This window comes from Anopheles stephensi, chromosome 3 (assembly GCF_013141755.1).
Source record: "Anopheles stephensi strain Indian chromosome 3, UCI_ANSTEP_V1.0, whole genome shotgun sequence".
NCBI classification, from domain to species: domain Eukaryota; kingdom Metazoa; phylum Arthropoda; class Insecta; order Diptera; family Culicidae; genus Anopheles; species Anopheles stephensi.
Window position 1 is genome coordinate 46,937,741 of NC_050203.1, and position 13,033 is coordinate 46,950,773.

At 44.9% G+C, this 13,033-nt stretch overlaps 1 protein-coding gene across 7 annotated transcripts in view; it reads left to right on the forward strand.

The window, feature by feature from the left end:
* Positions 1 to 13,033, forward strand: part of LOC118511257 (serine-rich adhesin for platelets-like) — a 51,630-nt gene that overhangs the window by 29,644 nt on the left and 8,953 nt on the right. For all 7 annotated transcript variants that reach the window (XM_036054126.1, XM_036054122.1, XM_036054123.1 and 4 more), the window contains 5 exons: positions 753 to 906; positions 2,681 to 2,777; positions 2,912 to 3,039; positions 4,633 to 4,775; positions 5,243 to 5,365. In XM_036054126.1, coding sequence (XP_035910019.1) covers positions 753 to 906; positions 2,681 to 2,777; positions 2,912 to 3,039; positions 4,633 to 4,775; positions 5,243 to 5,365 — 645 coding nt within the window. The remainder of the gene's footprint in view (positions 1 to 752; positions 907 to 2,680; positions 2,778 to 2,911; positions 3,040 to 4,632; positions 4,776 to 5,242; positions 5,366 to 13,033) is intronic.

Genomic DNA, 13,033 nt, shown 5'->3' on the forward strand with positions numbered 1-13,033 from the left:
CCAGTGATCATGTCGCGAAATAAGAAACGACCATCGAAACTGATTCACACGCTGACCAGCATCCAGTCGGTCGAAATTCGTTAAAAAAAAGTACTGCACAACAAATGTGGCATTAGCGTGAGCTCGAATCAATCCGGGCAGCTCATCAACGTTTATTATGCTCGTTGACCATGACCGGAAACCGATGACGCCCGAATGCGCACCACCGCGTCGTTCGGGATGGGCCGAAATGAAATAGTGACCTCATTAATGGAGAATTGTCGTAGCCGAGGCGGAGGACGACGGTAAAGCATTAAGCACATTTTATGCCCGACGCTGTCAAGCCACTGTGTGCGAGCGCGCCGTCCACCAAGGCTGATCGTCCTTCGGCGGGCTGAGCGCTACCAGTCTATGCCAGCGCGCTGTTACCGCATTTGTCATGGTAATGATGATGATAATGCCATTGCTGATGCTGCTGCTGCTGATGTTGCCGTTGATGGAAGTGCTATGGCGGAACGGGCGACGACGACAATGCAGACTTGGGGGCGTCGTCAGCAAAGGGATGATTTCATCCGTATCGCATTCTAGCCTTTGCAGCATTCGAGTGTTTCGGGTGGCGGAAGCGCCGAAACGCAGGGATACGTGCCATTGTTGCATTTTCTATTGATTTCTCACACTTTGACTTTTTGCCCTTCTTTTTCTCTTTCCTGTGTGCTTCTGTGACTGTGGCTGCGCTTATCCGCCCCGATTGTTTGCTGCAATTGCGCCTGCAGGAGGGATACGAATGCCAGTGCTGCAGCGGATTTGCCGGCACACACTGCGAGGAGATTGATGCCTGTAGCCCATCGCCCTGCACGAACAACGGAATTTGCGTCGATTTATCACAAGGACACGAAGGAAACGCTTATCAGTGTCTCTGCCCCTACGGTAAGTGGCGACGGTTGAGTTATGTGCCGATTGCAATTTATGTTTCCAGTAAGCGTTTCGGGAAAAGTGTTTTAAACCGATAGAATTTTACTGCAATAGAACTGTCCTAATGACAAGATGCGTATAAAATCACAAAATGCTTTCTAAACTAATAATTAACGCTGACGTTTAATAGGCGTAATCGTAAAAGCCCTGGGAATCTTTAAGTTGAGTTATCTTATTTGAATTTGGCTATTTGTTATATCAGGACAGTCATAAAACTTACAACACATAAAAGTATAAACAACGAACTTACCGTTAAAACAAACAAATAACAAATGCTTGTATTCCTTGCTCTCCCCTATTCCAAATACCACCCTTGTATGAAATCGCATTTTGCCCGCCAACAGTCGCAACAACGCATCAAGTCACGTTCATCCTACAGCCTAGCTCGCCGAATGACTGTTGGCCACTAAAATTGTAGCTCCCGAAATGTTCAAATAAAACACACACATACACCGATCGATCTGTGCACCCTGCTGTGTGGTTTTTCGGCCAAACGAGCATGACCACGATGCATGGCCACACTTGCGCGAAACATTTATTGCCACAATCACCGCACAATAACAATCTCAATTTGCATCGGGTTAGCGTGCGGCATTATCGCGGCACCATCGTACATCAAAAGGCGAACACTATTTTTCCGAAAACGATTTCGCAGGCAACCTGCCCCGCCCGGTGCCGGTTCCGGTTCTTGTGACGAACAATGCAACGAACGCAATAGCTGTGGGCGAGAAAGAGCATGGGAGAGTAAAAAATCACCCCCGTGTGCATAAATAAAAATAAAACAAGCTTAATGCCTAATCCCGGACTCTTTATGTGCCGGTGTTCGGCGTTTCGCAATTGCAAACAAATCCTGTTCGCGCCCTGGACTGTTCGCGCCCGCTTCCCAGCGACCGCTGCTGCAAATGAGATTCTTGTTTTGGTATTTGTTTTGTTTTGTTGCTTCTTATTTGCTTCATTTCCGTCCAGTGCCGCGAACGAAACGAGACGAAAATCAGGATCACATAAAAATTTATATCGCTGCGCGTTTTATTTGCATTTCCTTTTTCTTTGTTTGCCCCGAGCATTGGACGAATTGTATGTTGCTTTTTTTCTTGTTCGTTCCACTTTCCTCTACTTTCTATCGGTTCCAACCGGTGTGGGACAGAAATGGGCGGAATTGTTTCCTTTTTTTTTTGGTTCGCTCGTCTCCCGTATCCTGACGACGATACATCACCACCACCAGCCGAAACGAAAGCGTCAACCTGACCTGAACGGGGCGCGTATCGATAAAATATTGAGCCCGGGACCTCCTTTTTCGGGCGGTTTGTGGCCGTTGGAATTGTTTCGGTTTTATGTGGGTCCCCATTTGAATATTTTACGACCAATGATACCAACCTTCCGTTTGCTTTGGTCCCTGCTCGATCCCTGTATGGCTACTACACATGGCTGCCGTCATCTCGGCCATTCGTGTTCTGACTGTGTGCATCGACTTGATGGATGTGTTCAAGCAGTCCAATTTTGATATGCGTGTGTGTGTGTGTATGTGTATTTACATTTGCAGCTTTTTAAGGCGACTCCCAGAAGTCAATAGGTCATGCAATTGGGACAGGTTTTCTAGTTTTTTCCTCTTACATTCTCTCCCGTTCTTGCTGCTCTAATCTATCTGTTTAGCATGTTGGTTTATTTTAACGTGGTTCCAATGGCCTCTTTTTCAAACACACGTTTCCCTCTGCTTGCTTTTCCTCCGCAGGGTACACCGGCAAAAACTGTCAATTCGAGTCCGACCCGTGCAACCCGTCGCAGTGCCTGAACGGTGGTACCTGTGTTGGAAATTCGACACATTTCAGGTTAGTGTGCCATGTCCCTGTGTGTCGAATGTATCATCATCGGAGCCTCCGGCCCAATCAGCATAATGTCATACCAGGAACGTGCACCACACTAATCAGCTGTTTCGTTTGCTCCCGTGTCCCGTCGTCTTCAGGTGCGATTGTACTTCCGGCTATACTGGGCCCCTGTGTCAGCACAACCTGAACGAGTGCGAATCGTCACCCTGTGTGCACGGTATCTGCGTCGACCAGGAGGATGGATTCCGCTGCTTCTGTCAACCGGGTAAGTAAGTTTGCCGACGTGTAACGTAACACTCTCAAACAATGTCGCCCCATGTGTTGACGGTGTGCGTGTGTGTGTGTGTGTGCGTGTTCGGCAGCCGTCCGATGTTTCAAATTTATTCCATTTTCGCGCAAAAGTCCTACCAGTTGCCATGCCCGTAGGGAAGGGACATGCGATCGTGCATTTTTCGTACGAGGTTTTGTAATAGATTGGCTGCTGAAAATAGATGGCTGCTGCTTTCACGTCCGGAACCAGAAGCATTTGAAGGATAAAATAATGGTCTAAAAAAGATGCACAACGGCATACATACGGTGGTGGTGGCGCATGGCGTTATCAAAACATAGTTTTTACCTAACCCACCGTCGGCGAAGCCCGCCCGAGGGACAGAGAAAATGGAAAGTCAACGCACCCGACACTCGCCGGTTGGTAACCCGAAGGCGGCGATAGTGCCACGGTACACACTCGCAAATACGTCAACACCCCGGGATAGTGGCAAGGCCCGCGAACTACCCACAGAAATGGAAAGTCTGTGGGGAAAATAATTCAATTTGCTTGTGATGGAAAATAAATTGATGTTATTGACGTGAAATTATGGTTCTGCACCGCGTTTCGCAATATACGATATCGGTGCGGTGCAATCTCGGAGAAATCTGGAACGATACTCGGCCCGGTTCGAGCATAATTTGAAGCTTCATCTTGTGGCCTGCTGTGTCTTGGGAAAGTAAATCCCTCACGGTGCACACGGATGAGAATGTGAAATTTAATTCCGACTGCATGAGATCGAAAATCGATCCACACTCGTACGGGAAATTCAAAACTTCATATGCCTGAACGGTGGGAGCATTGATAATTATAGCAAAAGGTAGTTGGAAATCGGGAAGATAATTGTGCAATAAAAGAATTGTTAATAATCATATTATTGTGCCCATGCATCCTTGTTGTAGGATTTTCACTGATCATGATCGGAAAGAGACTTGTGGATATTTGCGCTGGTTTAGTCAAACCAAGGCAAGGTTCCTTGCGTTGCTAAAAAGTTCAAAACCTTAACCATATTTATAGCATAAACTTATAACCATAAATTAAAACCAGTTCCTAAATTTAATTAATATGAATAATATCTGCAAATACCTATGCATGCAAAAGCAGAGCAAGAAAATATGTTCCATGATAGAGTATTCTTACTAAGCTTTCCTTGTCGATGAGAGTTCCTCAGTTCCTAGAATACAAAAAATGTTATTTGATAGGTAAACTTCAGCAAGACTTCTAATCAGAAAGTATTTTTGCTCTAATCAGAAAATGGATCATTAATTATCTATGAGAATATGTACAGGAATCCAAAAAACGCTACGAGCTGCTCCAATGCTTTATTAACAACCTCGTATCGATGAAAACGGAACGATCCAAGAACACTTGAGCTCCCCATTTTACCAATCAAAGAAAACTGTCTACACCAGTGCCCCGTAGGCGTACCAATTATTCATTGTCATGGCACATTAACGTTATGAGCCCTTTCAGTCTTACGTTCTGCGTTCTATGTTTTCTTCTAACTTCCCCTTCTCCCGTCGCTCGCTTTCTTTCCCCTCCTATCGGCAGGATTTTCCGGAGAGCTGTGCAACTTTGAGTACAACGAATGCGAATCGAACCCGTGCATCAATGGCGGCCAATGCATCGACAATATTGGCGGATTCTCATGCAAATGCACCCGAGGCTACACTGGCAAACGATGTCATATTAAGGTAAGCTCAACACCGATTCCCGTCGACGGGCGTGCTGCACAAATCTAATGTCTGGCCGCGGTACCGACGTACAGTATGCAGTTGTTAAAACGGCGCACAACCGTATCCGGAATGAAAATGAGCAGCAATCATTTACCCTGTTCTATTCTATCCCCCATTTACGTGTGTTCAGAACTGCTGTTCCGGGTGCCATGTGTTGCCCGGTTTTCCGGCTGCCAGTAGCACAAATGCACTTGCACTCTGTGCCCTTGCGAAACTTATTTTAAATTACACTCAGCCCAGCTGATGACGTCCAGAATTAATTGTGCAGAAGATTTTAATTGTTCGTCTAGTGGCAAGGGCAGAATCGATAAATGTAGGATTTCCCGTTCGCCGGGCGCCTCGAGGGGCTTGCTCGGCTAGCGAATGTCTTTCCGAAGACCTTCACGTGCGATTTACAACACTAATGATGTTCTCATTATTTGCAGGTTGATTTTTGCGCCAACGATCCCTGCCCGGACGGCCATCGATGCATCGACCATGGCGATGATTTCACCTGCGAATGTCCCGGAGGCCGCAACGGTCCGGATTGCAATCAAGTTCCACGAACGGTATGTGCAAATAATGTATAAAACCTAATACTACGGTTCAGCGCACAATCCGGACCCATATTCGTCAGTTTGTTGAGCGATGGCGCAAGCAATCTATTAGTGCAATGGAAACTATTCAGATACAATGATTCGTTCGATTTCGAAGAAAATTGCCAATTAGTTAAGGGATATTAATAGGCAAACGTTCATTTTTAACATTATAATGATAATCTATTTTTGGAACTGCAGTCATCAGACTATGAGGCACTTTTGATACTTCCAACATGTTAAAACTGCAACGCTAGCAACGCCACGCATGTGATGCAACACAACTTTTTCAAAGTATTTCATTTGTTGATGCACCCTACTTCTTGGGATATCCTGCTGCAAAGGAAGGTTTCCGGCTTCCGTCGAAGCGAGGAGGAAACTTTGCGAGCGAGTTTGTGCAGGCGAGTTTTCCCAGTGCAGTTGCACTCAACTGCACACATTACCCGGTGGACGGTGGACCAGTAATGCTCGAATGCTGTTCCGTTTTCGTCTATGTTCGTCGCTTTCATCAAATTTCCTTCTTCACTCTATTATCTTGTCATTTAGTTTGATTTATGTGGCGTGTTATCCGCTATTAAGGGATCCGGGAACCGTATTTCCACCGCATCGCAGCCGTTGCCGCTTTCGTTTACAGCTATTTCTTCGACGACATTCTTCGTTTTTTTCTGTTCCGCAAACTTTCGCGTCCTCTGTGCACGGTTCGGTGCCGATTGCATCACTGCATTTCTTGAACCAACATTCTTCCGCCATCGGAAGCTTTCTCCGACAAACGGGATGGGCGTGGGAGATGTGGATGTTGCGTTCCGTAGTCTCTCGGTGGCAGTGCTAGTGGGTAGCATAATTATAATCCTATATCTTCATACGAAATCAGCTGAAAACTAATTAAAATTCATGACTTTAGTCCTGCGTTCCGTGTCCCACGTGCAGCTGCGCTTTAAGCGTGAACGACTGGGCGCCTCCATTTAAACTTAAATGACTTTGTTGTTAATTTAACCCGGTGCACCAAGCATATCCACTCATGTAACTGTGTAGTTGGCGTGCCTTTTTTGGAAAACATTCAATGGCATCCAGAAGCGCTTGGGACGATGTGCCGCATCTGGGCTTAGAATATCTTTTATCTGCGTTTCTCTGGTGCTTGCTCCGGTGCAGGTGTAACCGCAAAGCTTCTATTGATTCCGCCTAAAACTACCAGCAAAGCCAGCGAAGTAAAAACACTAGTTCAACGGTAGCTTCATGGTACGAGGTTTGCGAGAATCAAAGGTTCAGTTCGCAAACCGGCCAGGCGTACCCAAGCCGTCAACCGACCGTGCTACAAATCAAATCATTGAATGAGTGCGGATGACTTACCCGTGCGGCAGTCAACCGCTGTGGCCATTTTCATCGGGTCCCCTTTTTTGTCGTGCCCCTTCCATCGTGCCTATACTTTATACTCGGTTATACTTTTTCACTTCTTTTTTCGTCCTGCTTCTTCGCCTTCCTGTGCTTCGGCTTCCCCTGAACCCATCGATGGCATTTTCATTTCCCGCAGCAGCTTCCAGCGAACCCGGCACACAAGCACTGGGGGCGTAGAAACGGAAAAAAGGATTAAAACATAAATCAGCTTACCCAGGGACCTGGAAATGGGAATCACTTATTTTCGTTATTTGACTGGCTTTTTCTTTCTGCTCTCGCTGACTATGGTTTTTTCGTCACCGCTTGTTTCATTCTAGCTACCTTCGGGGGCTGTTTCCGCATTTTTTGCGATAGAACCGTTTTTGTTGTTGTAGCCGGGTTGGTAGCTTGGTTGGATGGTTGGCTGGGTGGTTCTGTCCTGTCGGTTTGGTTCGATTGTTTGGACTTTCTCATCCGTCACCTTTACGTCCCGATCCGGCGGGTCGCGCACCGAAACTTGCCAGGCATCCATTTGCAGCATCCATTTAGCCATCCAGCCAGTCAGCCAGCCGGCCTAACCAAACCACCGGTATCGCCCGGCGACACCAACTTTTCGTCCGTAAATGGGAGAAAATATTTCGCCTATCCGTGTGAGATATATTGTTCTCTTTGTGCCGTAAACCAGCACCGGCACAAAAAAGATTTTCCGAGGCCTGTTATTCTTCTCTGTGGAAGCATGTTCCGCTCGGTTCTTCCGTTCGCTTCGCTACCCCGTTCCGTAACACAAACCCAGTCAAACCCCCAAAAACCTTTCATCCGAACGACCAGAAGCTTTCCCGTTGTCGTGCGTTTCTATTCATCTTCCTCTTCAGAGACTAAGCCAAGGTTTGTCCCGTAAACCCTAGATGTTTTCTTACGCCACTTCGTCTGTTGGAACGGTTGGACTTTGAGGTTGGTGAATGTTTTTCTTGCCTTTCAGGATCGGTTTGATCGCACACACATACAACAACAAAAAAACCTATGTTCCACCTCTGTATTTCTCCTTATTGCCTTTTGATAACCCCTCCAGCAAAAAACAGGCGGAAAATCAACCTTTTCCTTGGTTAACCCACTTCAAAATTGTGCCCTTTTGCGTCGGTAGAACCGACCGGATCAAGCGACACGGCTAGAATTTCAATCGAAAGGAATGTGTGTTTGCTCATAAAACGATGGACGAAAAATAATTTATGATGGTGTTAATTTTAAGTTAATACAGCCCCTTTCGGATAGTGGGCAGCTCATCTTTCACATGCTCACCTTACGCTGCACGGAAGCAATACGGCCGGGAGCCGGGAGGAAGCATACAGGAACGTTTGTAAGCCAAGCTGCTTGGCACATATCCATCACAATGTGTGTTGATTAAATAATCTGTGAATACACGATTAGACGCATGTGGATATTGAATGACATTTAACACAAGAAAGGCCCTTTATTCATCCTTTTGGACGTATGGTTAGATTGAGTGCAAGACGTGCGAGTAGCAGCAGTGTAAATATTTAATGAATTTTCCGACACACTCGCTCGCTCACGCTCGTCTCACCTTTGTAGGGAGGTGGTGTGTGTTGAGATTCTTTGCGCGTACTACATAAAAATATATCTTTTATATGGACTTCACACAGAAGACTTTCTAGCCAAGCTCTCGATAAATTTTATGGCAGAGGACAAGCGCAGATTCACCTGAGATTTCATCGCTTTTGTTAAAATTATATCCTTTTAAAAGCTATTCGTTACTGGAATGTTAGGTATATAGTATGTTTGGAATATAACACAACACTCGTATAAGAAGTTGTTTGGTTTTTTGTCTAAAACCTGTGGTTCAATTCCTATTATAAATCTATTCCTTCCTTCCTTGTCAACCACAACCATCATGCTCTTTGTGAGGATATATCATGGTTCGGTGTGGAAGTCCAGCTTCCTGGGCCCTTCAACACTACCCTGCGATTGTGAAACAAGATCCTCCTTGGATATGAATATCGCATCTCGTCTGTCCATATGCACGACCTAAAAGAACTTTACGGGCTTAGTTGTACGGTGTTGCTCTCATGATATGAGCAACCCAACGGAGCCTGATGAGTCCTATTCCCTGCTCGAGCATGAGACTCCTCAAAGTCCTCGTCATTGTTGAGGCTCCTCGATTGTCTTTCAATAGATTCAAAATTCACCATTCTTCAGAACATCTTCACTTTCGAGAGTGTGTCGTCATTTTTTGGTCAGAGTACTTGGCATAGAAGCGTATATGACTAGTGGAACTATACATGTTCTATACATCTCACTTTCGCAGGTCGCGACAGTTATTTGGTATATCATACTTGAAAGGAGCGATCACCAATCAGCAAATCACCCCTAAGTTAATCATTGTTTGTTTGAAATCTTTAACGCGTGATTTTGTGCCATCTGCTTGATCATTTTATGAGCTTCTGCTACATAAGAGATCCTCAAACCAATGTCATCAGGGTATGCCAGGTGGATTGGCATATAGAAGAAATCCACTAAGTTTCCACCTCCGACATGCGAATGGGTCTCTCTCTGGCGCCAAATTGAAGAGAAGACAGGCTAGTTCATCTCCTTCGTGGTAGCAAAGATCCTTTAGACCAGTTGCTTCCAGAAAGTCACCAAGTATGAAATAGAAGTTGTCATTCACCATGAGAGGCAATAGAGATCTTTGCATTGTTATGTTTTATTTTTGCTTCTTTCTGTCACATGCGGCATTAAAGACTATTAGGAGATCAATGAAGAGTGCAAATCTTCTAACTATCTATTCCCACCAACTCAATGGAACAACACATATTAGAACAAAATATGCAAAACAATTCACTAGAAGTGAGTCTATTTTAATGTCACCGAGGAGCCCTTGAGCTTTTCAAGTTCACCTTTGCTAACTCCTGATCAGAATCAGAAGCTCAGGTGTGTCGTAGCTTGACATGGTCGGCGATTCGTTCGATTTTCGAATGCGGCATCATTTGCATGTCGAAACTGTTGGAATCTTGTTTCATCTCCATCAAAGCTCTGTCGGTTCGATGGCCACTCGAGTATCTACTGCGCCACGGTTACGGCTTGGAGTCCTTGGGCGGCAAAATAAAAATGTAATATACCCTTGTCAAGGGATTTGGTTCTTCACGTTCACGTTGTTCATGCTCCGGGGGGAATCGGTGCACATACAAAATTCTCAATACACACGACAAGCACCATCGCACTGTTTACCACTTTTGCCCCAAACTCCGTGATGCTTGTGATGCGATATTTTTCCTCGCTTCAGCACTCCCGGAGGAGATTTAATCTGTATTGATTTTGCTCTTGCGAAAGTGGCACTGTCCCACACCGTGTGGCCCTTTTTTGTTTTTGTTTCGTTCGTCTGCCTTTCGTTCGAGCGTGTCCGACATTTTTCCCAGCTCCCCGAGGTCGTACGATAAACAACTCACAGTTTTTTGCTGATGCCATACATACATACTTGGGCATCGAATAAATCAGATATAACTTTCATATTTGTATGCATCGCAAAAGCTTTAGTCTCGTCGTTCTTTCACCGGTGCTGGTTTCTGGTCGCCAGTGTCTTCCGTCTCCAGGCTCGTACAACATTCCAGTGTCGATTGCGTCGATCCCCCAACACCCTTCCCGAACTGTCACTTGGCTCACCAACGTCATCATCGTCATCCACTTCGACATCGTCATCAAAAGCATCTTCCCCCCTTTTTTTTATTCTGGGACACGCCGCCTGTCGGGTACCAGTGACTTGACGTCGCATTTTCTTCGATTCGATAAACTCGTCGATGCTATGTGCTGTGTGTGGTTTGCTCGATGGCGAAATTCCGTTTCATTGCTACACGCCTCAAACCGGAAGTTGAACGCTTACGAAGTGCCACAGAAGAAGATGGGACTGACAAGTCTAAAAAAGAGCCAAGTGAACAGGAATTACGAAATGTTCAATACGTTGTATTTTCCTTCATTTCTACTTGTTTGTAAGCCACTCCTTTCGCTGTCGCTTTGCCTGCACGGAACACCGACCGAGTCGGGGTCGGAAAATGAATAACATAAACAGAAAACAAATGGAAAGAAATATTTCTCCATCAGGGCAATCGGTTTTTCTTTTTCTCACCATCACCGACCCATACACCGACGGAGGAATGAAAACATCTCGCAAGGAATTTAGATTGCGTCTGACAGGGGTTGATCGTTTAGCTTTTTTTGTTTTTATGATTGCGTTCTCTCGCGCGGTGTGAATGCTGCCATTTCTTCCGCACTTACGCAGTGTTGGATGGTGGATTGTGCTGTGGCGCTGGTTCACTGTATGGATGAGTAAGTTTTGAAGGGATCAATGTGTTGTACTTTATTGAAGCAAATTATAAGATTATGCTTCTAATTTGATTCCCCTTCCGGTGGGTTTGAGATGTTACCCAAAGCAAATGATGCGTTGTGTGCATAAACACGCAAATGAGTATGAACTGGCCATGTTTAATCGTTTGCGTAAAATACGAATAGTTTTGCTAGAGCTGCGTAGCGTGTTCCTAGCTCGATCCCATATCTTTAGAATGTTGCTCTGCTAGAGTTGCATAGAATGGGTTAGACCATTCAGACACACAAAATACGCCAACATGAAAGTTCCATTCAATTTGTTTGATTGCGTTCTTTGAACTGCTGCTGTTCATTACAATTCAGTGCATACGTTTTTTCCATTCCTGGTGTGATACGTGATACACATCAGCATTTGATGAATCCATCTTCATCAGCGATGATTTATTGCACCGATCGCATTTCGTGCGAGTGAATGTAATCCCCGGGAAAGGCCGTTTTCAGGTTAACTAACCTGTGGAAATATAATACTTTGTACTTCTGCTCCGCTGCCAGTTACATCGATTACGTGCTACATTTCATTTCCGAAATCCTGCATAACCCACCCGGCCGACCGGCGGCAAACATACATTAACATTGCATTACATTCTTCAATTCCGATCAAAGGGAAGCCCGATCATTCAAAACACAAGGACTAATATGAATAAAAAAATACACGTTAAAACGTATCATGAAACATGAACCGACCATTCCGGGTTTTTGCACCAGCACATCGCCGTTAAAGCTCGCATGAATCGAAATCAGCTTTTTCAGTCGGTTTGACACATTGTTTGCCATCGGTGTCGAACCAATTAATCTGGCGCCTTTTTCTTTTAAGCCTTTCCCGCCATCAACTCCTTTTCCAACAGCACAGTTGCCACGCCGTTCAAGTTTGATGATTTTTCAATCGGGGTTTGTTTTTGTCGACACCGTTCGTAACACAGTGGGAGCTTAAAGTTGGCCTTCCCAAGCTGTGTGCACACGAATCAAATCCGTGAGGTTTTTGGTCTTATTGTTAGGGGGGTATGGATTTTAACGGCTTTTTGCTCAACACCCGCCACACGATGACGATATGTACGGGGAGTTTTTTTTTTTGCTTTTTTCGCTTTCCTGTAACAACAAAGTGTGTCAACATTTTCATTATGTCGGTTTTTGTGGCTTAAAGTCAATCAGAACAGGCAGCAAAAAATTGTGGGATGTGTTATACAACCGATCGTGACATGGATAAAAATGTCGTTGAATTACATCAATAAGAATGATATTTCAACAAAATTTAAAGTTGTACAGGTTTTTTTAATAAGAAAGTCTTTTTACTTATGTAATAGTGGCCCCAAGGAGACAAAAATGGAAACTTTTAACATCATTTTGTTGAGAGAAGGAAGTTCTTCAGTTTTTGTCAAATTTACTCATGCTAGAAGAGAAGGGAAATTTATTTGTTCTAAGTTATCTGCATAATCCAGCAGCAACCCTTAATGAACACCTGCCATTGGTGGTCATTCGGAAAATGGCCAGAACCGGGTCTCAGAAGCTGAATGATGTGACCAAACCAATTGGCTGCGTTTTTATAGACGATGAACCCTACTAGAAAGCCGTTCGAAACAAGTTCCGAGAGTTATATTTTATAAGGTTTCTGCTCGCGACCTAAGGGTCCCTGAGAGATTCCCTAAGAGAAAGGAACAAGAATTCCAATTCATATACGGAGGAGTGCTTGAACAAACGAAGTTTCACCATTTATAAGGTCTCATGATGGTCCAGTAATGTTTTGTCGCAATCTATCTGGCTGCCATTTTAGCAAGGACGTGCTCCAATGTTTACTTACTTATTATGCACTACAACCGCTTCGCGCTCTTGGCATGACGATCTTGGACTGACGGCTGTCGTCTGTTAAATGATTACTTTTTCTTC